Below are 25,049 nucleotides of genomic sequence, written 5' to 3' on the forward strand. Positions count from 1 at the left end.
CACGATGCTGTCATACTTCAGGGTGTAAAGAGCATTTAAGTGATACACTACAGAAAGTGTATTTTGGACAGAATGTCTATGCTCATATCTGCGATGTCTTCCTTAATTGAAGGCTGTAGTCCCAATCAACCATGTAATACATTATATGTGGATAACCTGAGAACCCTACATTGATACTTAAATTAGGCAGATTAGAACAGAGTTGTAAAGAGTTATTTTCACAAAGTAAAGATGATATAGGAAATCAGAATCCAGAATAACTTATTTTATTTGAAAAGGAATTGTTAATGAAATAGGAAATTAATTCATGAAGGAAATGTCCTTGTTACTTATGAATATAATTTTAAATTGGCTTCTACTTACTTTAGAAGATGAAAGGATGGTAGCCTAGGAATTGAACAGACTATATATTGTACACCCCCTCTATCGAGATCTTTTGGGCATTGTGTATCCTCATGATAACCTTACAATTTAGGCACTGTTATTCTCTCTACATGATGCATGAGTTAAGTACTGTGCAAGGTTTATGCAGCTGAGAAACCAGAGTCAACACTTAATAAAATCTCTTGTCCCAAAGACAACAACTCCTCTTGAGCAACAGAGTACTCCATAAAAATATCTTATCAACAGAATACTGATCACAGTAGCTTCTGTGGCTGCAGCCTAGAAGTAATTTGAGGGACTACTTGTCCTAATCAATCCCTTGCTCAGAGGAAGAGCCCAGAAGGTAAGTGAATTAAGCTTCCACTGCGTTCTGAGCTGTGAAAGAATTCACTCTATATCCACATGATGGCGGTAGTGAGAAGAGTGGAATAATTCTGTAAAAAAGAAACAAACATTTAATTTTACCTTCCCCGGTGCTGTTTACTATCAACTCCTTTTAGAGCTCTCAGAACTCTTTGTTTAGACAAACATCTTTCTTGTCAAGAACAAGGGCACTTTTTAAACAGTTGGAAAACTAGATGAAGAAGGATACAAATATCATCATCAGTCCTGCATATGTTCTCCTAAAGAAACAGTCCAGGGCAAGTGGGTGGTAAATTGTTCAATGATTCCTTCCTTGGGTACAGTCAGAACCTGAGTGAACAATATCCTTTACAAACAATGCACTGTTCTTTCTTGATGGTAAAAAGGCGGCGGGGTAGGGGAGTGTTTTATGATCCACATTTTGTTTTTCTTCCTTTGCTGACACACAATAACAAGGACCAATCTCCCATCAAGCCTATAGATCAACACAGCCAGAAGGACCAAGAACCAAAATGTTACCTACAAGAGAAAAAAAAACAAGACCAGCAGAGGTAACAATGCCCTGGATGTTGCCCCACACTCCTTCCTAAGCCCTGTAGAGTCTCTCTCTCTCTCTCTCTCTCTCTCTCTCTCTCTCTCTCTCTCTCTCTCTCTCTCTCTCTCTCTCTCTCTCTCTGTCACTGTTGGGTGGTTACAGTGTAGCCTTGCTGCACTGCTAAACTGTTTGAAACTGTTAATAGTGGTATTTATATGAGTTTTATCAGCCAAAATCAGACCATCAAAAGGCATTGTATTCATCTACATTATAAGAAGTAGCAGAGAGTCTTCCTCCAGTTTCTTCCCACTTTTCTGGTTTATTTCCTACTTGGCTTTTAGAGAAAACTCACATCAGTGTTCTGGAGTTTCCTCTGAGGAAATTTGAAACTGGCCTTTCTGATGTTTATAATAGTAAAATAAGGTTTACGAAAATTTATCTGGAAAATAAGATTAGATTATTAATACCTCAAGTCCTACGTTATAGATAAAAATATCAACTTCTCTAGACATGTATATGAAATCATCATCATGTATAGTGTCAGGAAGTTTAATTTTTATTTATCATGAGCATTGTCCTCCATTGTCTTTAACTCTCCTCTAAGATGACAATTTTCTTTTTTAAAAATTATTTATTTATTTGTATTTTATGTACATTGGTGTTCTGCCTGCATGCATATCTGTGAGAGGGTGTTAGATACCCCTGGAACAGGAGTTATAGACAGTTGTGAGCTGCCATGTGGGTGCTGGGACTTGGACCCAGGCCTCTGGAAGAGCAGCCAACATTCCCAACCACTGAGCCATCTCTCCAGCCCCTAAGATGACAATTTTCATGGGTGATGTACATGACACTATGTATTTTTGCTTGTCACACCATGACCTTCACCTGAAAGATCTCTGTATCCTGAAGGAAAATTTATAACAGTTACTAAAATATAGTTTAACTTAAAACAATAATTGCACATGCATTTTATCTATTTTGTTTATTCTATTATTAGATGTTTGGTGGAAATGTTAATTAATAATAAAATTCTAGTTAATATTAGGAACACACCTCCAGCATCTCATTTGAAATTCTGGTGACTAATAGTTTGACAAAGGTCACCTTTAACATCTTAATGACTGTCTTCCTAGGTCTAGATTCCCAAAAGTTTTCATCAAAAAAGGATGTTGTAAGTCATCAAATAATCTTTGATACCTAGTTAGATAGCAATCCGTTGGGGGTTTTTAGCTGTTTGTTTCATATATTATAGTAAATGTGGAATTCTGTGAATTAAAACAAATAAATGACATCATTTTAACCTATGATTTAATGTCCCCTGTATTCTTTGTATATGTATCTTCAAATTAAATTGTCTCTGTTCTGACAAATTTAGGTAAAGGCTATTTTAGTTTACTAAGTTATAATATTTTCATATGAATATATAGCATAAAGCATATAAATTACTTTTTCTTAAAAGTATAAATATCTACCATAAGCATTTTGAACCCTGTGTCCATTTTGAAAGTCAAATACTGACAATAGAACCCTATTGTGAATCCTAGTGTACGTGCCATAGTTTGTGTTGAGTAAGAGAGCACATAGCCAGGGCATCACATTCACAATGGGAGATGAAGATGCTCTTAAAAACCAGCTTGAGCTGAAAGTTTTCTGTCTTAGTAAAATAGCATGTGCATGTGCATGAAGAAACATTAGAAATTAAAAACACAAAGACAAGACAAAACAGTCTTTGCAAGGCACTAAGAATCACAGTCATGACTTCAGAGTTTCTAAATTCTAAAGACAGCCTTGGAGTTGCATGATGTAGCATATACATTGTATTTCTAAGACTTTATCTCTGTTGGGCGATGGTGGTGTACACCTTTAACTCCAGTACTCAGGAGACAGAGGCAGGCAGATCCTGTGAATTCGAAGTCAGCCTGGTCTACAAAGCTAGTTCCAGAACAGGCAAAGTTGTTACACAGAGAAACCCTGTCTTGAAAAAACAAAACGAAAACAATAACAACAACAACAACAAAAGACAAAGAGACTTTATTTCTATTTAGAGAAACTGTTGAAAGTCACTAGATGAGAAAACACTGTCTGTGAACTCCTTCCTTGGCTCCATCACAGCACAGTGAAATTGCAGAAGTGGGAGGAGAGGAGGCCAGTGAGGAACCAAATTAGGCTTTTGTGTGTTTGGGGTGAAGTTTTAGTGTGTTCTGTGAGATTACTGATTTCCATTTCTCTGGCTCATCCTTTACCTGAAAATAATAGCTTGCCTTGCCTGGATCCATTTTTGGACAGAGAAAAGATGCCATGGCCCCTTCATCCTTTTCTCCTCAACAGCCGCACTGCCATGATACACGTTTCTATTCTCACACTTGTTTTAAATTGTGAGTAGTCAGTCTTTCCTTATTTTTCCTTTTATTTCCCTTTTCTCTTCTTATTTCACAACTATATTTCAAAAATCAAAAAGTCAACCTGAACTCGTTCCTTTATGGGAGTCAGTCCTTGTGGCCAATGTGTCTAGATAGCAAAGCTACATACAGGGAGAAAAGAGTATTTCCTAATGTGCTAAGATGTGGTTGCCATCATTGCTGTTTTAACTTTTGCCAGAATCACTGTCCAGATGATATTCTCAGGAGAAACCAACTGACGTGGAATGGAAACCGAGAGGAAACGTTTGTCCTGTCCTGCTCCATATAAGAAGAGGAGAGTGCCCTAGCCTTCAACCAGCCATGCAGGAGGCCCTTCATCCAGGTCTTTAAGCTCTTTGGATACAAGGCAGCCAAAGAAAAAATGTATAATATGTGATAGTCCTTATCAGATGAAGAAGAAAAACCTCCATTTTACCACAGCCCAGAAAACAGAAGCTGTGATAGTGAAGGCAAGTGACAGGGTACAATCCTTTCTATAATTAGTCTATAATCACCTTTAGACACCCTAGAAAATGAATATGGGGGAAATGGAACAAGGTTGAGTTTTAATGATGTAGGGCTACAATTATAAGTAAACAGAACAGAACAGAAAGATAAGCCACATGGAAGTGGAAGAAAAAAATCGAGAACAAGGTTCTTAAGACTCTAAAGTGTGTATTGATTTGCAGAGTAAAAACCGAGGCTGGAGGATTCCAGGTGTGTGGCTGATAGAGGCAAATGAGATAGGGAGGGTTCTCACATCATTGTCCTTGATGATTCTAATTCCAATAACTGTGGAACTGTTACAGAAGAAGACGATAATCTAGCCTCAGAGTTTTCTTCTTTATCACACTATGGCTAATAGTGAAACCAGTGAAGCTTGCTAATAAGTTTAACACAGCAGGGAAAAACTTCTTCCTAATTGTTGTTTCTTGCTGAGAATTAGTGTAGGAGAATATGAGAGATGGTCTGGTCTGCTGGCTCAGACGGCTGACTCTGTAGCTGGACTTAATGAGTTAAGGCATTCAGTTAGCTTGCAAAAGTGTAATTAGGTTACAACAAAGTGCTCAAAAATTAGCCATTAGTTTCATCACATACAAAAGCCTCATAGACCAAAACAAAACTGCTATGGAATATTTTGGGATGGCATTTAAAGCACAAAATATAAAATTATATATATAATTAAATACTTAATAAAGCTATATTGAACTACCTGGCAAAAAAAAAAAAATGTGTATCTAGAAAATAAATGGAAGAGAAAAATAGAGAATTTGAGGTAACTGAAAAGTTGTAAAAAAAAAAAAATTCTTGGTGATTTAAATTAAAAGAAAGTGAATTCCAGGCTGAGCAAAACTGTATAGAACAATATTCAAGTGTCCTCAGTGCTTGGAAGTTCCTGAGAACCAACTTCATGGTTCCCCACTGTTTAGATGCTCCAAGAAAAATACTCCTGTTATAACTTTAATCCCCAATTTCTAAAACAAGAATTTTTTTGAGACAGGGTCTCACTATGTAGCCCTGACTGGTCTGGAAATTGATCTGTACTTCAGGCTGGCCTTGAACTTACAGAAATCAACCACCGCTGACTACCAAGTGCTAAGATTAAAAGTGCGTACCATCACATATAGGCCTTCTAAAATGTTTTAATTAAATCAACTTTTTCCTTCTTAGTCAATTAGACTTAAAAAATATAATTTATTAAATATGAACATATATTTAAAATTGTTTTAATATGTATTTTATGATACTATATTCATTTATAGTGACATATTGCAACTCCCTACTATGTCCTCAAGTAGATTCCATCTAATTTAATACACAAAAGAAACTACCAATACATTCTTGCCTCACTCATTTCTCTAGCTGACACTAGCCTAGCTAGCTGCAACTCTAAAAAGTGAAGTGGTTTAAATGGGTAATAGTCTAAATTGGTGGCAAGGTATAATACTTTTAGACACAGCTTTAATAGGATACAACTTAATTGGTCATAGAGGCATATGCCTTTAATCCCAGCACTCGGGAGGCAGAGGCAAGTGGATCTCTGAGTTTGAGGTCAGCCTGGTCTACACAGCAAGTTCAAGGACAGCCAAGACTACACAGAGAAAACCTGTCTCAAAAAAAAGATACAGTTTTATTTCAAAATATTCATTAATAAAAATACTTATGTGGTCACCCTTGAAAAAAGTTGACCTGAGATTGCATTCAATTAGGGACCTGCCACTTCCTAGCACAATTACATGTCTCTGCTGCCATTTGATGCTAAGCAATATTACCTGTCTTTGTCTCTTTTATTATTAGTGGAAAATATAATAACTCTGCCATTGCTGATTCAAGGAACTTTTCTAAGAACCAAAGAAGATAATGCATGTGAAAGTTACCTTATGAATTGCTATCAAAATCCTAAGTTTCCTTGAGTCCTTCCTTGTATGAATTCTGCAGGTGAGGTAAGTATGTGAAGATGGGAAATTATTCTGCAGTGACAGAATTCTTTCTTGTGGGGCTTTCCCAGTATCCAGAACTCCAGCTTTTTCTCTTTGTGATCTGTCTCATCATGTACTTGATAATCCTTCTGGGAAACAGTCTCCTCATTATCATTAGTGTCCTGGACTCCCGACTCCATACCCCCATGTACTTCTTTCTTGGGAACCTTTCCTTTTTGGACATCTGTTACACATCCTCATCCATTCCTCAAATGCTTATAATGTTTATGTCAGAGAGAAAGTCCATCTCCTTCCTTGGTTGTGCTCTGCAAATGGTTATCTCCCTTGGCTTGGGCTCCACAGAGTGTGTCCTGCTGGCTGTGATGGCCTATGATAGGTATGCAGCCATTTGCAATCCATTGAGGTACCCTATAATCATGAACAAGGTGTTATATGTGCACATGGCTGTGTGGTCCTGGGTCATAGGCTGTCTAAACTCTCTAGTGCAAACAGTCTTGACAATGGTATTACCTTTCTGTGGTAATAATGTCATTGATCACCTTACCTGTGAGATCCTGGCTCTTCTTAAACTCGTGTGCTCAGATATCACCATGAATGTGCTTATTATGACTGTGGCCAGTATTGCTTTGTTAATTATTCCTCTGCTGTTAATTTTTGTATCCTATATTTTTATCCTTTCTTCCATCCTGAGAATTAATTCTGCTGAAGGAAGAAAGAAAGCCTTTTCTACCTGTTCAGCCCACCTAACTGTGGTCATCTTATTCTATGGTTCAGCCCTTTTTATGTATATGAAACCCAAGTCAAAGCTCACCAAAGCATCTGATGAAATCATTGGACTATCTTATGGAGTGGTGACTCCAATGCTAAACCCCATCATCTACAGCTTGAGGAATAAGGAGGTAAAAGAAGCTGTGAAGAAAATTTTGAGTAAACATTTGTATCTACAGAAAGTATGAAAAGCCTTGAGGCCTATGATACTCAGCCTGGTATCAAATAAGATGCTGTGTTTTCAAAGTCTTCTTGAAAGGCCAAGGATGAAACTGCCATTCTTTTTGACATATGTCAAGTGAACCTTCTGAATATTATAGCATTTGCAGACTCTCTCACTATATGCAGCTCTTCTAATCAATCTCTTGTAGTTTTTCAATAACTCAGTCTTTCTCATTTCTTCTATCTCCATTTCATCCTCTATTTCTTTTTCTCTCATTTTGTCTTGCTTTTCTCTGTGCCATTTCTTTCTTGTGTTTCCCTTCATCCATCATCTACTTCTTTTTTTTTTTAGTCTCTTTTACATTCACTTTTAACTCAACAGCCATTATTTTATGATCTAGAATCCCCTCTAATGGTAAAAGAAAATATCCTTTCCTTTTACAACTTACTAGATTTTCCTTTGAGCCCAGGTGGTGTTGGGAAAGGCTAACCTCACCTTCTGGAAATAGTGGTAAGCACTGAGCATAGGCCTAGCCAATTAAGAGACTATCTCTCCCCTAGTGAATGATTCCACACAGCAAGTCAGCTACATCAGGCGAATCACACTCAGCCCCAAATGCTGCTTCAGTTTGAGAAAGCAGCATTCTTCCTGCTAAGGTTGGTGAAGAAACAGAATCTGAGGCCAATTCTCTGCCAGAACCCAGAAGAGGCCTAAATGGAAGGCAAGGGGGTGTGTTTGAAGGAAAGAGAAGGCATCTGGTGCTGTTACTTTAACTCCTTGATCCAGCTGTGGCTAAAGAAAAATTCACAATTATTTTTTTGGTTATGAGCCAATAACCTACCCAATTCTTAACTGGATTCTTGCTGTTTACAATCATATATTCCTAACTAAATATCCCCTTGCCAACTCCTTGTTCCTATCTTTCCCTAATCTTATTGTTGAGGAAAAAGTTAAAAGATTTAAATTAGTCCCAAGATTCCAGCGTCCATGGGTTTTTTAAAACACATTTATTTATTCATTCTGTATATATATATACTTACATGCCACAAAGCAAGTGTAGAGGTCAGAGAACAACTTGTAGGAGTCAGTTCTCTCTTCCCACCATGTAGGCGCTAGGGATCAAATTCAGGCCATCAGTCTTGGCAGCAATTAAGTTTACCTGCTGAGTCATCTCACCAGCCCACACTTCCTTCAATAACTTCAGCATAATAATCTGATCTCCATTGACCATGCACATACATGTAAGTAGTCCACTCACCTCCCCAAAACTTGATGAAAGATATTTATATTTTCCTGGAATTTAGTTTTCATTTTAGCTGTTCCTCACCAGCAATCATTTTAAAATATTGAAAGCCAGTCTACAAACAATTTGACTGGTGTGATGTATTTTAAAAGTCAGTCTACAAACTTGAGTGGTATGCTTTGTTAGAAAAGTGCATCATGTTCACTTAGGATTTGTGCTCATTCAATACAAAGCCAAATAAAGAAAGAACACAGCCCATTGTCTCCCTCTTATTATGAGTACTGGAATAATCATCACAACCCTGACAAAACCAGCATCAATATGGTTCCTTCTTACCAAACAAAGAACCATGATTGGAATCAAACAAAAGTACTTTTAACATCCCTGCTTGAGTTTCTTTAAAACTGCTATACCACAGCAGTACTTATAAAAGCCCTATTGCATTTTAGCACACAGCTGCTTCAAAGCATCTTTCCAACATTTCTTATTGCCCAATCATCCTACAGCTTTTTCAACCTCTCCTCTGCTCCTCCCTTAATCACGGTAATCTTTTTCATGCAAAATAACCTATCCTGCAAAGGCAAGGAATTTGGAGAAAGATGGATTTTAAAGAAGTTGAGAAATCTGGGCCTGTTATGGAAGAAGGGCTGTGAAAACTCTCAAGTTAAGCATTTTTTCCCTAAGAGTTAGAGATGGCTCAGTGGAAGAGAGTGCTTGCTGCATGAACACACACGGACTGGAATTCAGATGCTAACACCCATTTAAAAAGCCAGACTTGGCCTCACAGGAGCCCATAACCTTAGCGGTGTGGAGACAACTGATTAGTGGGGCTTGCTAGCTTCCAGCCTAGTTCCAGGTTCCATGAGACACCCTATCTCAAGTGACTAAGATGGAAAGAGAGAGAGAGCAAGATGCCTCATGTCTTCCTGTGGCCTCCACGTGTCTACAGAATGCACACACATGCACATACACCACATATGCACACACCTCATTCACATGCACAAGGAATTTTTGTCCTCCGATATGATTTGTCAAAGCAAATCTTAACTTCAATGTCACCCTGCACTACCTGTCACAAAAATAAACAAAATAATCATTAGTATGGGGGGGGGGGATCACTTGGGAGATAAGAGCCTCCACACATGCTTTAGGGGATTGTCTTGGTAGTATCTTTGGGGTGCATCAAAAGGAGAAGGTGTAGCTGCTGTAAGCTCCTGTTGCCATGATTTCCTATGATGGGTTATACCTTAGAACTCTGAGCCAAAATAAACCCTTTCTCCCATTAAAAAAAAAAAAGTGTGTTGTTGTGGAATATTAGTTTAAGATATTACATTCATTCATGCTGTGCAATATTTGTTTAATGATGCAAAGATGTGTTGCATTCCTTTATGCTGCATTTCTTCAACTCTGTGAAGCTGTGTTACTGTGCCTGTCTAAAACACCTGACTGGTCTAATAAAGAACTGAATGGCCAATAGCTAGGCAAGAAAAATAAATAGGCAGGGCTGGCAGGCAGAAATAATAAAAGGAAGAGGGGAGGGAGAAGGAGTGAGAAAAGGAGAGGAGGATGTCAGGGACCAGCCACACAGCTACTCAGCCAGCAATTGAGTAAAAAGTAAAGAAAGACACACAGAATAGAGAAAGGTAAAAGGCCAGAGGCAAAAGTTAGGTGGTACAATTTAAATAAAGAAAAGCTGGCTAGAAACAAGCCAAGCTAAGGTTGGGCATTCATAAGTAAGAATAAGTCTCCTTGTATTTATTTAAGATCTGGGTGGCAGAACCTCCAAAGAATAAAGAGTGAAAAGAAACCAGCTACAGTGTGTGCTGGATGACTGAATGAACCAACATGTGACCAACATTTTCTTGTACTGAAGAAAATAAGGTTTTTCCCAATTGTCTGAGCAATCCTGACAGTTGTTATTCTAAAACCCCGTCAGTCTGGCCTATCTCTACAAACTCACCACATCTCTCCAAGTATCTCCTCTGACCTCAAGTGTTGTCGTCATTCTCCCTTGGTTCCCTCCACTTAAACTCTACAGCAATGCAGTTAAGCTGAAGTACTCATTGTGCAAAGATCCACATTCTCTCTAACTAGCACACAGCTGTTGGTTTATTGAAAGTTCAGTAGGGGAAGAGCTGTGAATTATTGGGCTTTGGAAGCCCACCAATTATAACAAAGTAGACTTTTATCAGATGATTCATTGAATCACTATTTTACTTTTTTATATGGTCTATTTGTTTTTTATAAAATAATTTTTATTACACTCATTTGTGTGTGTATGTGTGTGTGCACACAGGGTGGCACAGATGTGGTGGTCAGGAGATCATTTTCATTAGTCAGTTCTCTCCTTCCTAGGTATGGAACTCAAGTCATCATTGTTGGTGGCAAGCATCTGTAATCGCTAAGCCATCCTATTGGCCCATATTTGTCTTTTAAGAGAATTTATTTTTTAAGTGTACAGAGTGTCAGTGTAATACATGTAATACGTGCAACTTCTGTAGCAATATCATAAGTTAAAATGATATTCCCTCATTGTATATATGGTTTTCTTCATTCTGGACATTGAAAGATTCTAACAGATTGACAGGGTCTACCCAGCCCAGTTATATACAGATGTAATCCCTGAACTAGTTTACTGAACCTGTAACTTAACAATGACACATACACATACATACATACATACATGCATACATACATACACACACAAACAAACAACCATAAAAACACAAAATCAAAACCCATAATATGCAAGCACAAGACTAGGAAGATAAAAGTATCCAAACAAATCAATATTACACACCAAAAAAACCCTACAAAACACCATTGGGTTGATTCTGTGTTGGCTATCTACTGCTGGGTATAGAGCCTCCCTTAAGTGTGGTTTATATATTCAGTGAAACTGTGTTGAAGAAAATTAATTTTTCCTTTGCAAGCAGTTGTCAATTGGAGATTCCTTATTGGTCAGGACCAGCGGATCATATCCACTTCCCTGTAAAATTCTAATTGAAATGAAAACCATAAATATTTAACTGTAATGAAAGACATGATGAAGTACTTATGAGAAAAAAAGGTAATGACATCTACAGCTTCCTTTAAAATACATCCAAAACATGACTCACACTTAAAGGAGGAACAGAGATCAGACTCATCACTCTAAATAAATACAGTAAAATATGAAAGGCAGAAGCTGATGGCAGGTACATGATGCTTAGCATTATCTTTTATCTGCTCCCCTTATTTGTAAAAGTTTTAGAATGCACATGATTTTATTGAAGAAATATATAAAATTTGTGAGGTATACGGTCCTTAGAAGAATTTATCTGTGACTGAGTGAAAGGTAGAAATTGAATCCTAAATGATATAACTATAAATCTTATTTTTTTCTTTTATTGAAAATAGATTTCTTCATACAATATGTTTTGATTGTTTTTCCACTCCCCCTACTAATCCTCACCCCCTCTTGCATCCAGATCCACACCCTTTCTATATCTCCTTAGGAAAAAAAGGCATCTAAAGAATAAAAATAAAGCAAAAACAAATTAGAATAGGATATAACAACTAAGCAAGAAAGAGAAAGAGCCAAAGAAAAGGCACATGAAATGCATTTTAGAAACTGATACACATGCATTCACACCCACAAGAATCCCACAAAAACACAAAACCAAAAGCCATACTATATATACATAGGACGTGTAATATAAAGAAAAAAAAAATGCCCTAACATTGTGAAACAAAGAACTTTGAAAGATGCTATTGAGTTTTTTTGTGTTAGCCATCTACTGCTGAGCATGCAGCCTACCCTTAAGAATAGTTTTTTCCCCAGTGAGACTCACTTGGAGAAAACAAATTTTTCACTTGCAAGTGACTGTCTATTGGGTATTGCTTCTAAATTAGGGATGGGGCATGTGTCCACTTTCCTTTTATCTCTAGGACCCATCGGAGGCAGACCCACACAGGCCCTATGAACGCTGCCACTAACTCTATGAGTTCATCTGTGCTGAATTTAGAAGGCTTTGACTCCTTGGTATCCTCAGTCCCATCTGGGTCTCACACTCTTTTTGTCTCCTCTTCCTCAGAGTTCCCTGAGCCTCAGGGGATGGATTTGATGAAGAAATCCCTTTTAGGGTTGAATGTTCCAAGGTCTCCCCCTCTCTGAAGATTCCTAAAAGATACACAAACACAAAGCTGATCTAAATGAAATCACTAAGTAACAGGGGAGACAGAGCCCCAACTGGATATCTTTTGTCACCAAAGGAAGCTTCCAGTACTGAGAATGGATCACAACTAATCAAATTCTTGATCAAAGAAGTCCCATGGGAATCCCTAACCAAGCTAGGGTATTGCCAAGGTTATTGGTGGCTCTGAACAACCTGATGGTAAGATCCCATTGCTGAAGACAGCATCTACACAACTTGTTGAACACAGAAAAGTTAAGCTGGTGCCTATCTAGAGCCTTCACCCTTACAGACTAGTTTTTATGGGTACTTTGAACACTATCAAAGGAGAAAGGTGAACACTGACCCAGTTACAAACCCTTCAATCTACAATGGTCACCTGCCAGCAAGATATGCTGGTACAATAGTGCCACAAAGTTTGTGGTAGTAACCAACCAATATCTGATTTGAGCTAAGGCCCACTCCATGAGATGGAAACCATACGGCTTGGCTGGCCAAAATCCTGAGACTAGACAGGCCACAGACCCAGGGAAAAACCAAATACTACTGTTCTGCTAAAGGAACACACACAGCAATAAAATGACTCCTAAGGACATTCTGCTATACCCATGTATCAGTGTCTTGCTCAGCTGTCATCAGAGAAGCTTTATCCTGCAACAAATACAAATCTTCTTAAACTTAACTTGGGAAAAAGTTTTAACTGTTTTTCAACAGTCAAAACTTTTTAATTAGGCTACTTACAACTCTTACAAGAGAAAATCTTAAAATAAATTTAATAGTTCCTGTGAAAACTTTATTGCAAGTTCTCTTAGCTTAAAAAAAAAAAAGTTCTGTTATTTTTAAAAGCAAAACTTAATAGGTACTTACAACTCTTGCAAGTGAGAAATTAAAAATAAAGTTTAATGGTCCCTGTGAAACTTAATTTACTATGCATAGCCTTGACAGGGTTTTACTTGTTATTCCCAGGAGATTAGTACATGGGAAGAAAAAGAAAAAGAAGAAATACATCAGATTTATCAGAATCAAGTTGACACAATGCCCTGTTTTCAACATTCTTTCTTGAAGTTTTAGCTATTTCTAATAAGAACACTATTTTCTCAGGCATGTTAGGCTACGTGAACTTCAACAAACAAAGAAGAGATGGTTTTTCTTACAATTTTTACTCAACAACTAATATAATTAAAGCCAGGAAGGTATTCATAACATCTATATATATCTACACAATTACCCATTTATTGTATAACTGCTATTCTTAAAACAATGAAGTTTCATAGTCAGACACATTTTCCGAGAGCCTTTCTGATATAGAAACTTAATAAACATTAAGTTAAAATTTAAATCAAGCAATCCACAAATTATCAGAGTTGGTTCCTCCCTGTACCTTCTCACACCAGATGAAGGACAAAATAAATGTCAGTTATTATTGGTTGAAGACAACATAACTGCATAGCAGCTGTGTAATAACAATAATTCAGGTGATTACTAGTATTAATCTGGAAGCTTCGTTACCATTATATTTATAAAATTACAAAATTTCACTTAATATAACGAACACTGCTATTACTAGCCATGTACCTACTCAGTTTAAATTTTATGTTTCTAAACAAAAGTTTTAAAATTCAAAGCATTTTGAAAGAGAAAAATGCATGTCAGAGACAGTAACAAATGAAGTTACTATCAGACAAGTAGATGGAAATGACATATTAAAATGAATTTGTGCTCAAATAGTAGACAATGTTGATAAGACTGAGGAGTCACAGGAAAGGCCATCTACAGGACCTATTTGGAGAGTAACTCCTATTTAGTTCTTTGTCCATTTTTAATTACTTGTGTACTTTTGTTGTAGTTGCCTTATAAAATCTCACACTTTGTTTCTAAATGTCATCAGATTTCTTTTCTTCCTCTTTTTCTAGCTCCTGGAGATTCCCATGTATTGACAGTGTTTATTTCTCAGTATATGTATTGAACCATAAAAATTCCTTTATCCATTATTCCTTTTAATAGCAAATACTAATGTTATCCTTAAGTTTATGAATATTTTGATTTTTCCATCATGATATTTGTAATCTGAGAATTGTTTAGAAGTATTTTTGTGGTGGGTAGCACTGCATATTTTTTTTTAAGATTCCGTGTTTAAACTAAACTTTGGAGTTGTTCTTTTTAATATGGATTTATAAGCTGCTGCATCATGGCTACAGAAAGTAGTCTGAATTATGTTGGTTCTTTGACACTAAAATACTTATTTCCTAAGAAGGCAGAAAGACTGTAAGACACAGAGGGGATGGAGGACACCAGGAGAACAAAGCCCTCTGAATCAACTAAGCCAGGCACATGTGAGCTCACAGAGACTAAAGCAACAAGCACAGAGTCTACACAGAGTCCTCTGCACATATATTATAGCTATTAGCTAAGTATTTTTATGGGACTCCTGGCTGTGAGAATGAGTGGGTCACTGACTTGTCCTTACTCTTGGAACTCTTTTCCTACTGTTGGGTTGCCATGTCCAACTTTGATATGATAGTTTTTGCTTCGTCTTATTATATATTATTTCGTTGTTCTGGGTTTTTATCTCTTAGAAGCCTATTGTTTTCTAATGATAGACAGAAAGGGAGGGAGGTGGGGAGGAACTTGGAGGAGTAGAGGGAGGGCAAACTATAGTCAGGATATATTATATGAGAAAATAATCTATTTTCAATTAAAAAAAAGAATGGTGTGCTTAACAAAGTAACTTGTGATTCAATCAATAAATAAATAGGCTTGCTTTCTTTCCTAAAGAAACAGAAACAGGTATGATAAATACCTTAGACTACAGAGAGCAGAAGTATCCTGGGATATATAGCAGTTCATATGCTAAGTGAAACAGTATATAACCTAAGAGGGAACTACAAATCAGCTAAAGGAAAATATAAATGAATACTCCAAACACAGGGAAATAAAATGTGTACCTTAAATAAGGCAAGGAGAGCATAACAAAACATGGAAAAAAATCTAAAAATTTAATTTAAAAACATTTATATGAAAAAATTTACTGCTAAGAGAGTTTAAAACATGACACAAATAATATTTTCACTTATACATATAGCCTAAAATGTATTAGAATCCAGATTTTTATTACTGATTTCTGTGGTAGAGACTAAATTCCCTTCACTGAATGGATATTATGAACAGAAAAGCAAATGCTGATGCAGTGATTCCACTTAGCATGATGTGAGAAGCTGTTTGTGAAGTCCCTCTCCAAAGCATCATCTATAGAATAAATGTATGGAAGTGCTGCAGAATGGGAGGGGAAGGAGTAAGCCACAAGACAGGCATACACAGGTTACAAGAAAATGATGGAAACAAACCAGCCCACTCTAAGTTATTTTCTTTGTTCCCTTTGGTAAGTCCAATTCTTTGAGATTCTTGTTGGCTGTTTCTGTTTTAATTAGTAACATTTAAACATCATCATTACAAAAGAACATGAATATGAGTAAGAAAGGAACAGCAACAACAAAAACCCAGAATATAGGTCACTATAGTACCAAATAGGCAAAATAGAGTGTGATGGTGCCTGCTGTGTGAAACAGAATAGAGTGTAACATTCCCTGAGAATGAAAGAGAAAAGAGGGAGTTTGTTTAGGAACATGAGTTAGGTACTATTAAAACATTTCAGAATATAAGGAAGAAATTGTGATGCCTTTTTTAAATGAGAAGGGAAGCTACATAGATATGAGGACTTACCTGTCAAGTAAGGGTAGTCATAGAAAAGACGCTAGTAGCATGGATATGCCTCTTTCAAATATCAAACTCAGTGACAATTGATCCCATATATATATATATATATATATGTAGCTCATTTAACAATGTAATGTAAATTTCTAGTCCTTGAAAGTTCTTATTACAAACTATTTATGATAATTAAGAAATACAGGTTAGTAGTTAGTCATCCAACAATCAAATTTGTGGCCATGTTAGGTATGTCTTCAAGGTCAAACAGATACATTTTTTATAGAAATATGGTCTTAAAACACTTCAGAAACCTACAGAATATGGCATTTAAGATGTTTTAATAACCTAAGGCTTTTAATGACAGTAAAACATGTCTGTTCCTGGCAGCACCAATTTATTTCAAAAAGGGATGATGGGAATCAAAGAACCTCCAGGAGGAGTTTGCCTTTATTGTGGCAAAGTTAGACTGCCCTTGTCTCAATTGCTGACAGAATGCTATCCAAATTGGACAAGCAGGACACAAAAGAAAGTGACTGCCGAACTTTGCCAAGACAAAGTAAGACAGTCTTTCAAAAATTTCCTGCTTCACAAAAATGTCTGTCAGATATTCTAGGCCTGAAGACTGAAGATTGATGCCCCAACATTGCAGAGAAACCTCAGGTAACTGTACAGGCAGCCAGTTGTTTCTGTCATTTCTATAGTTTGGGAAATTACTTGCTCTGTGCTTTCTGTTTACTCAGGTAATTTTTTTTATCCTTCTTGGATCTCTGTTGGGGATTGAAGATTAGATAGTATACTGTTTCCCTTATTACCAAATTCAAGAAAAAGAAACTTACTTAAGAGATAAAGTTTATATGGTTGAGCAACATAAAAGCTTAAGTTGTTCTTCTAATAACATGTTTTTAGATCTAAAAAGATATTTTAGGATGTTAATACAAGTTATAATATAAAATGTTTTAGGTATAAAACTTTGGACTCACTAAGATAGGATAGATAATGCAGTACTTTATATGAATTTGCCAAATACATATGGACTAAACATTGTGAATATAATTCTTACTTGATAATTGTCTTATTGTATATAGTTTTACTATGTTAGCGTTAAAACCCTTCCTTTTTATGTAGACAAAAGAAAGGAGGGAAATGTTGTGGGATTTTGTACACAGTGTGAAGATGTATTTGTTGTGATTGGTGTAATAAAAAGCTGAATGGCCAATAGCTAGGCAGGAGATATAGGTGGGACTTCTGGGGAGAGAAAAGAAGAGGAGGAGGAATCTATGCATGAAGGAGATGCCAGGGACATGAAGAGGAAACAGGAGGTGCAAGATTGAAGAGAGGTAATGCCACATGATAGAATGTAGATTAATATAAATGGGTTAATTTAAGTTATAAGAGCTAGTTAGGAACAGGCCCAAGCTATAGGCAAGCTGTCATGATTAATAAGAAGTCTTATTTGGCAGCTGGATGATGGGATAGAAAAAGTCTCACTACATTGATGTAGTCTCCAAAGTTAGGGAAACTAGGAAATAAAAAGAAGAGTTTAAAACCAGTCATCACATGGCACTGCTTTAACCACTGGTCCTGCTGTTAGGCCCACCATTGTCAGGGGAGTGCTATCTTTCTCTCCTTGCATAAAACATAGTACTTATATTTTTAAAACAATGAATTGCCTTTTTAGGTAAAGAAAACAATTTGGAATATGAAGCTCACGTCTCTCCAGACCCACGTCACTGGAAGACTTCCACAAAGATTTTTTCCTATTTCCAGTCTTTTAATGTTGACACAAATTTACTTACAGTAAAGCTGATTATAAACACACATTGGCATAAATGATAAGATTAAATCTAGTGCCAGGCAGTGGTGGCACACGCCTTTAATCCCAGCACTCGGGAGGCAGAGCCAGGCGGATCTCTGTGACTTGGAGGCCAGCCTGGGCTACCAAGTGAGTTCCAGGAAAGGCGCAAAAGTACACAGAGAAACCCTGTCTTGAAAAACAAAAAAACAAAAAACAAAAAAACAAAAAAAAAAACAAAAAAGATTAAGTCTAGCATCCCCACAGTGATGAATAGTAAAAGAGAAAATGCTTTCAAAAAAGACGACAGCCATAGTGATATGTCATCCAAAGACTGGCATCCTTACACTGCAAAAGCAAGAGCTATTTAGGGTAACAGCTACACAGTGGAATTTGTTGCTGTGACTTATTTTCCATTCATTATTTAAATAATTTGCATTAGTTGTCTTAATGGGCAACTTTGTGCACCTATGTAAATATTTCCTACAATTGTGTGATTATAAGGTCATGATAGCACTTAACACTAACTCCTGATTATAATGTAGCAGTGATTTTAATATCAATGTTTTTCATTCTTTTGAAATCTTATGTGTTTTGACTGAATTTCAGTTATACTTTTGAAACTACACATATCATATTAGTATATGAACAGCAGGAAAAGAGTCCAAGAGAAGGCACAAGAAACAGAGGTCCACTCATTCACACACTCAGGAATTCCAAAAAAACACTAAACTGGAAGGCATAATATATACACAAAGGACCTATGATGTAAAAAGAGAGAGGATATATATTTTTTTCAATTTTATCTTATCAAAGATGCCATTGAGTTCATTTTGTGGTGGCCATCTACTGCTGGGCAAACAGCCTATCCTTAACAGTAGTTTGCTTTCCCAGGGAGACTCTCTTGGAACAAACTAAATTTTCATTTGTAAGTGGTCATCAATTGAAGATTGCTCCTGGGTTAAGGATGGGGTAAAGTGTCCACTTCTCCTTTTAGCTCTAGGACTCCAAATGGTGCAGACTTATGCAGGTCTTGTGCATGCTGCCTCAGTCTACTTGAGTTCATATATGCATCGAGCCTGTTGATTTAGAGAACATTGTTTTCTTGGTGTTCTCCATCGCCTCTGGCTCTTACACTCTTTCTGTCTCCTATTCCATGGGGTTCCCTGATATCTGAGAGGAGAGATTTGATGGAGACATTCATTTTAGGGCTGAGTGTTCCAAGGTCTCTCACCTTCTGTATAATGCCTGGCTTTAGGGGTCTGTATTTGTTCTCATCTCCTTCTTTAGTTTTGGGAAATTTTCTTCTATGATTTTGTTTTCCATACCTTTTACCTCGGTTTCTTCTCCTTCCCCTATTCATATTATTTTAGATTTGATATTTTCATAGTTCCCAAATTTTCTAAAAGGTTGGGGACAGATGTATTTTAAGATTCAACATTTTCTTTGACTTAGATACCCATTTCTTCTATTGTGTCTTCAATGCCTGAGATTCTCTTTTCCATCTCTTGTATTCTGTTGGTGAGGCTTGCCTCTGAGGATCCTGTTCAAGTTCTTAAATTTTTCATTTCCAGATTTCCCTCAGTTTGGGTTTTTCTGTGGATTCTATTTCTACTTGCCAGTCATGAACTGTTTTATTCATTTCCTTCTACTCTTTGTACTCTCTCAATGGTTTAAGGGATTTTCTTTTATTCCTTCTTTAAGGACCTTTATCCTATCCATTGAGGCTGTTTTAAGTATCTTTGTCCAGTACTTCAGCTATGCTGCAATATTCTGGGCCTACTGAGGTAGGGTTGCTGGGCTCTGATAGAGACACACTGTCCTGGCTGTTATTGTGTTTTTATGCTTGCATTTAGGCATCATGGCTTGGAAAGATTATAATTCTTGGTACTGACTATGGTCTTGTCTTTGTTAGATGGGTGTTTTGTTCCTTGCTTTCTGTTGCCCTTTCTGGTTCTCAGGATAGAGTGATGGCTGTGTGTCGTCTGGTAGAAAATCCTTCTGGGATCCTGATAGGTGTGGCCATGGGGGTGGAGGGGTTCCTGGTAAAACGTGTTCCTAGATATTGGGAGCTGAATATTAAGAATGGAGATGGTAAGAGAATTGGAAGGGGATGCTAAGGGGTCCACATGGGGGGAGGAAAGCATGATGCTGTGTTATGATCTTATTAGTGCTCTGGGAATGGGAGCAGAGAGTGAGATGAAGTAACAGGTGGTCTGCTACAGAGCTGAGGATGAGACTGGGAGGTTGGATATGGAAGAGCACAGTGATAGTGAAGATATGAAGATTGCCTACCTGCTTCCCTGGCCTGAGTAGCCTGCTGGTTACCGGGGAATGCCTGTTGGAGTTGGGGGATGAGAGAACGTGATGAGTACAGAAGAGAAAGATAGGAGGGGACGATCTGTGTGATCCACTAGAGATAGAGGTGGGAGAAAGAACGGAGAGTGCAGCGAGTGGTCTGCTACAGAGCTGGGGGTGTGCCTTGGGGTAGGACTTGGAGGAATGGAGGAAGAGGTGAAGATCTGGAGTTAGCACACCTGCTTCCCTGGCCTGAGTCTGTCAGGAATCTTTTAATACAGAGTCCAAATACAATAGCCAATAGATAAGAACAATGGAAACAGAAGAAAAATCTTTTAAAATTCTACTAAGGAGATGTCCTTTCTGCCATATCATGTGTTGCTCATGCTGAAAGTAGGTGCATGCTTTGGGTTAAAATGAACTCTTTAGGGTGGGGAAATTCTTCTGAACAACTCCATATCTAATCTTGGTTTGTTTGTTTGCTTTATTCAAATTATTTCAAATCATTTTCTTCTCCCAATATAGTACTGCTCAGACTGACAGCTAGTTTTTCTCCATTGCAACAAATGTCTATTTCAGAAGCTCTAGTGTTCAAGTGAGGCAGGCCATCACTCCGGCAGCTACTCTGTCCATTCTACTGGACATCCAGGCCCTATTTTTCCTTAATACAATTAAGAAGAAAAGTTGAGGGCAGAATGTCATTTCTGTCCCATTGACTGCTAAAGCACAGTTCTACCCAGGAACTCTACAGGTTCTCTCCTGTGATCCAGACACCCCAACTGTGACAAGGTATCTGATGGCAACTAAGCAGTAGGGTCCACACCAGGATGCAGCCAAGCATGGCAGAGGTTGCCAAGGAATGAGTGCACAAAAGACTGAAGCTCAGTACTGAGGGAAGGCCTAGCCAAGGGAGACCTGTGTCCTACAGCACCATCAATCTGTCTTGAAGAGCTAATGTGACATGTTTCTGAAAGGAACTCTTAAGGCAACAAGTTCAGATTTCCCATCAACCGTTTGCACACTTTCAAAAGACACAAAAGGGCATCTGAACTTAGATCTTAGAATGTTTGTAAGTATCCTAGGCAGTATGCTGAAACATCTAACAAGGGGGAGACAATGTGGCCCTCTTGTTTGAACACAGCCTGCAAGTACTTGTGATAATATTCCAATCTTCAAGACAATATTGTCAATAATCAAAATATAACAAACTGTAAAAATACTTTAAAATCAATTGGTGAGATTCAAGTAAAATTAGGTTAAAAAGCCAATTCATCACCTAGTAAGTATCTAGAAAACCAGAGCACTGAACAAGGATTGTGCATTTAATGTTCATGAGCAAACGTCAGGATGCAGATGAGTACATAAAGCTAAAAGGTGTCTTAACTAATAACAAGGAAAGGGGGAAAAGCCATGTTAAATAATAAAAAAGCATCCAGAAATACTGTCTATGTGACATTTATCCTGCGTTTCAGAAAAGTAATTTAACATATACCAAATCCATCTTCCTATGTAAATCCTAAGGACAGCTAACTCCTTTAGGATATCTACAAATGACATGATACATACAAATTTTTTAATACAATCATTAAATAAGTGCTTGCTACAGTTAAATATTGAGCTATTCACAATTTTTCTGCTACTTACTCTAATAAGAACACCAGCAAATAGTCTAATATAGAAACACCAAGATATATTAATAAGCAAAAGAAATATGCAGTAGTTGGTTTTTTAATTCCCCTTAGAGTATTTGAAATTCTTTATCCCTCCCTAAAGCAATGTACAACATAATGCACATAGTTTCTTAATAAGTATTCAATGACATGATTAAGGCTCTTTTTAATAAGGTGGCATGAAAGTTGTTTTCCGATTTTAATTCTTGCTTTTATTGATAATATTTTTAATTCTTAATATTGTTGATAGTAGTAATAGTGCAACCCATAAATGTTATCATTTTTCTCTATGAAATAATCCATCACCAGACACATAAACACAAAACAAATTCAAGACAAAATGAAAGTACCTTGAAAGCTAAGTTGTTCTAAATACCTTCAGTTTAAACACTTAAAAATCACACACACACACACACACACACACACACACACACACACACACCATTGAAAAGTTGGTTTATGCCACCATCTAGTGGCTACAGAATATAGCACAAATGCACAAAAGTGCTTACCCAAGGAGATAACTGCAGAATACATTTGCCCAGGGATGTAGATCCAGGAGACAAGCATCTAACGTGTAACTGTCCTCCTATCTGGCTAAGATTGCAACCTTGCCTGCTTCCTTCTACACAGTTTCATGAGTTCAACAAAATCAAGCAGGAATAACACTGAATCTGTTTTTCTCTTAGCCTGCCTCAATTCTTTCAGCCTGTAACTGTTCCTATTTGTTATATTTACATCAGACCACAAAGCAGATAATGAAGAGATAATTAGAAAGCTCCCAGATGCTGCTATAAAGAGTACAAATTTATAAAGAATTTTGATACTATTTAGTAAAGATGAACTCATGATTTTCAAAAATTGCTGGGAGATATTAACTGGCTATGGCCCACAACTGGGCTCAAGAACTAACTAATTTATTCCAAAACTTACAAGATGATAAGGACTTACATAGTCTGAGAAGATTATCAGCTGAGGCTGAGAGAGAGAATTGGTTTTGGTAGAAAAGAAATGACAAGATGCACACGTGGATCATTTGGATCCAGAGCTTAATTGTATTCTGGTTATTTTACCTTCTATGCATTCTCCCACAGGAATTCTTATGCAGAGAGAAGATAATATCTTGGAATGGATATTTTTAACATACAAACAGAGTAAAAAAAATTAAATACCTGTGTAGAAAAGGTTCCTGAATTGATTCTGAAAGGGAAATTAAGACTTTGTCAATTAGGAGGGAAAGATCAGCAGAAACTATGGCACCTTTTATTAATGCTGAAATTTCCTCATTATGGACAGAAAATGAACATTGGCAAAGAGCTTGCAGTAATTTTTTTGGAAGAGATTAGCAACAAATATCCCAAACATAAGAGACTTCTCTTATAAAGAGATCTAATTGGATTCTTCCTCACATTGTACAGGAAATATCAATTTCTGAAGCCTCTACATTCTATACTATTGCAAATGAATTAGGAAAGCAGGTTATAAGTCAGAAAATTTAAGTAAAGTGGCTCAAAGCCCTTATGATTCTGTTCAAAAGTCAGAATTATATGCTATTTTCATGGTATTAATAGATTTTCCTCTTAATACAGTTACTGACTCTCAATGTGCAAAAAGTTATTTAACATATTGAAATTGCTGAACTTATCCCAGATGATTCAGAATTAACTTTGTCACTTATTCAATTACAAGAAATAATCAGAAATATAAATCATCGCTTGTATATAGTATATTTCAGATCCAGTACGGGTCTACCAGGCCCTCTAGCACAAGGTAATGATTAAATTGATCATCTATTGATAAAAAAAAATGTACAAGAAGCTTCAGAATTTCCTAAGAAACACCATGTTAATAGTGAAGGTTTGAAAAAAAGATTTTTCTATCACTTGTCAACAAGCCAAGGAAATTATAGGAAAATGTCCTACTTGTTCTAACCAAACTCCACTAACAACAGGAAGTAACCCAAAGGGTACTCAAAGAAATGAAATTTGGCAAATGGAAGAGCTTCATTTTGCAGAGTTTGGAAAATTAAAATATGTCCACCATACGATAGATACATATTCAGGATTTCAATGGGCAATTGCTTTGAGTTCTAAAAAGACTGATTCTGTAATTACACATCTTTAGTAGTTATGACAATCATGGGATACTTGTACAAATTAAGACTGACAATATTCCAGCCTATGTCTCTAGTAAAAATGAAACAGCTTTTTGCATATTACAACATAAAGTATATTATAGGTATACCACCCAATCCTACAGGGCAAGCAGTTATAGAAATATCTAATCACACTTTAAAAGATATACTTAATAAACAGAAAGGGGTAATAAAGACTCCCAGAGATAGATTACACAATGCTTTATTAACTTTAAATTTTTAAGTGTGAATAAGAAAGGAATGACAGCTGCAGAGAAGACATTGGATAATAGAAATAACTGTTAAATCAGAGTGTATACTTTAAAGATGTGTTGAACTCAAAATGGAAAACAGGATATGTGTTATATTGGGGAATAGGTTTTGCTTTTGTTTCCACAAGAGAAGAAAAGCTATGGATGCCATCAAATTGATAAAGATTAGATTCAAACAGGAGAGACCTCTTGATTAAAAATGGCAATAGTTCATCTAACAGTGTAGCCATTCAATCTAAACTAATTTGTAAGAATAACAAATGCCTTTCATTTGATCAAATATAACTTTCCAAAAAGGAAACTCCCCAAAGTTAGGGTTGGGGCAGGGTTTTGATTTTGTTTTTCCAGGAGAATGAAGGCATCCAGCTAAGGAATCTGAATATTGCTGGACAAATGAGATATCTGAGAAGAAGTACAAATTATCCAGAGAAAATGTCCCAAGAAAAAGAGTAAAATGACCTAATGGTATAGCACATTTCTAACAGGATAAGATTTTCATAAATCTTCCCAAATGTTTGTTTCTTCTATTCTCTACAGACAAATGCAAAGGCAAAGACAAATGGACTTTTTGTAGTCCCAGTTCAATTAAAAGTAAAAGCTGGCTCTGGAATTGGAGCGTGGCCCTCTCCTTCTCTAAACCCAAGCATGCTTGTTAAAGGAAAATCAAAAACTTCTATCTCATGTAAGAAAAGCCACCTGGTAAG

General features: G+C 36.8%; 1 protein-coding gene and 1 pseudogene across 1 annotated transcript; one reads left to right on the top strand and one right to left on the bottom strand.

Annotated features, from left to right (window-relative positions):
* The first annotated feature begins 6,139 nt into the window (after nt 1-6,139).
* LOC118578664 (olfactory receptor 13D1) lies at nt 6,140-7,078 on the top strand. Its single transcript, XM_036179803.1, has one exon. The coding sequence runs from the start codon at nt 6,140-6,142 to the stop codon at nt 7,076-7,078; it is 939 nt and encodes a 312-aa protein (XP_036035696.1).
* A 10,629-nt stretch (nt 7,079-17,707) lies between these two features.
* Nucleotides 17,708-17,819, bottom strand: LOC118579038 (annotated as a pseudogene).
* Between the last annotated feature and the right edge of the window lie 7,230 nt (nt 17,820-25,049).

Source organism: Onychomys torridus, chromosome 2 (genome assembly GCF_903995425.1).
Source record: "Onychomys torridus chromosome 2, mOncTor1.1, whole genome shotgun sequence".
Lineage (NCBI taxonomy): Eukaryota > Metazoa > Chordata > Mammalia > Rodentia > Cricetidae > Onychomys > Onychomys torridus.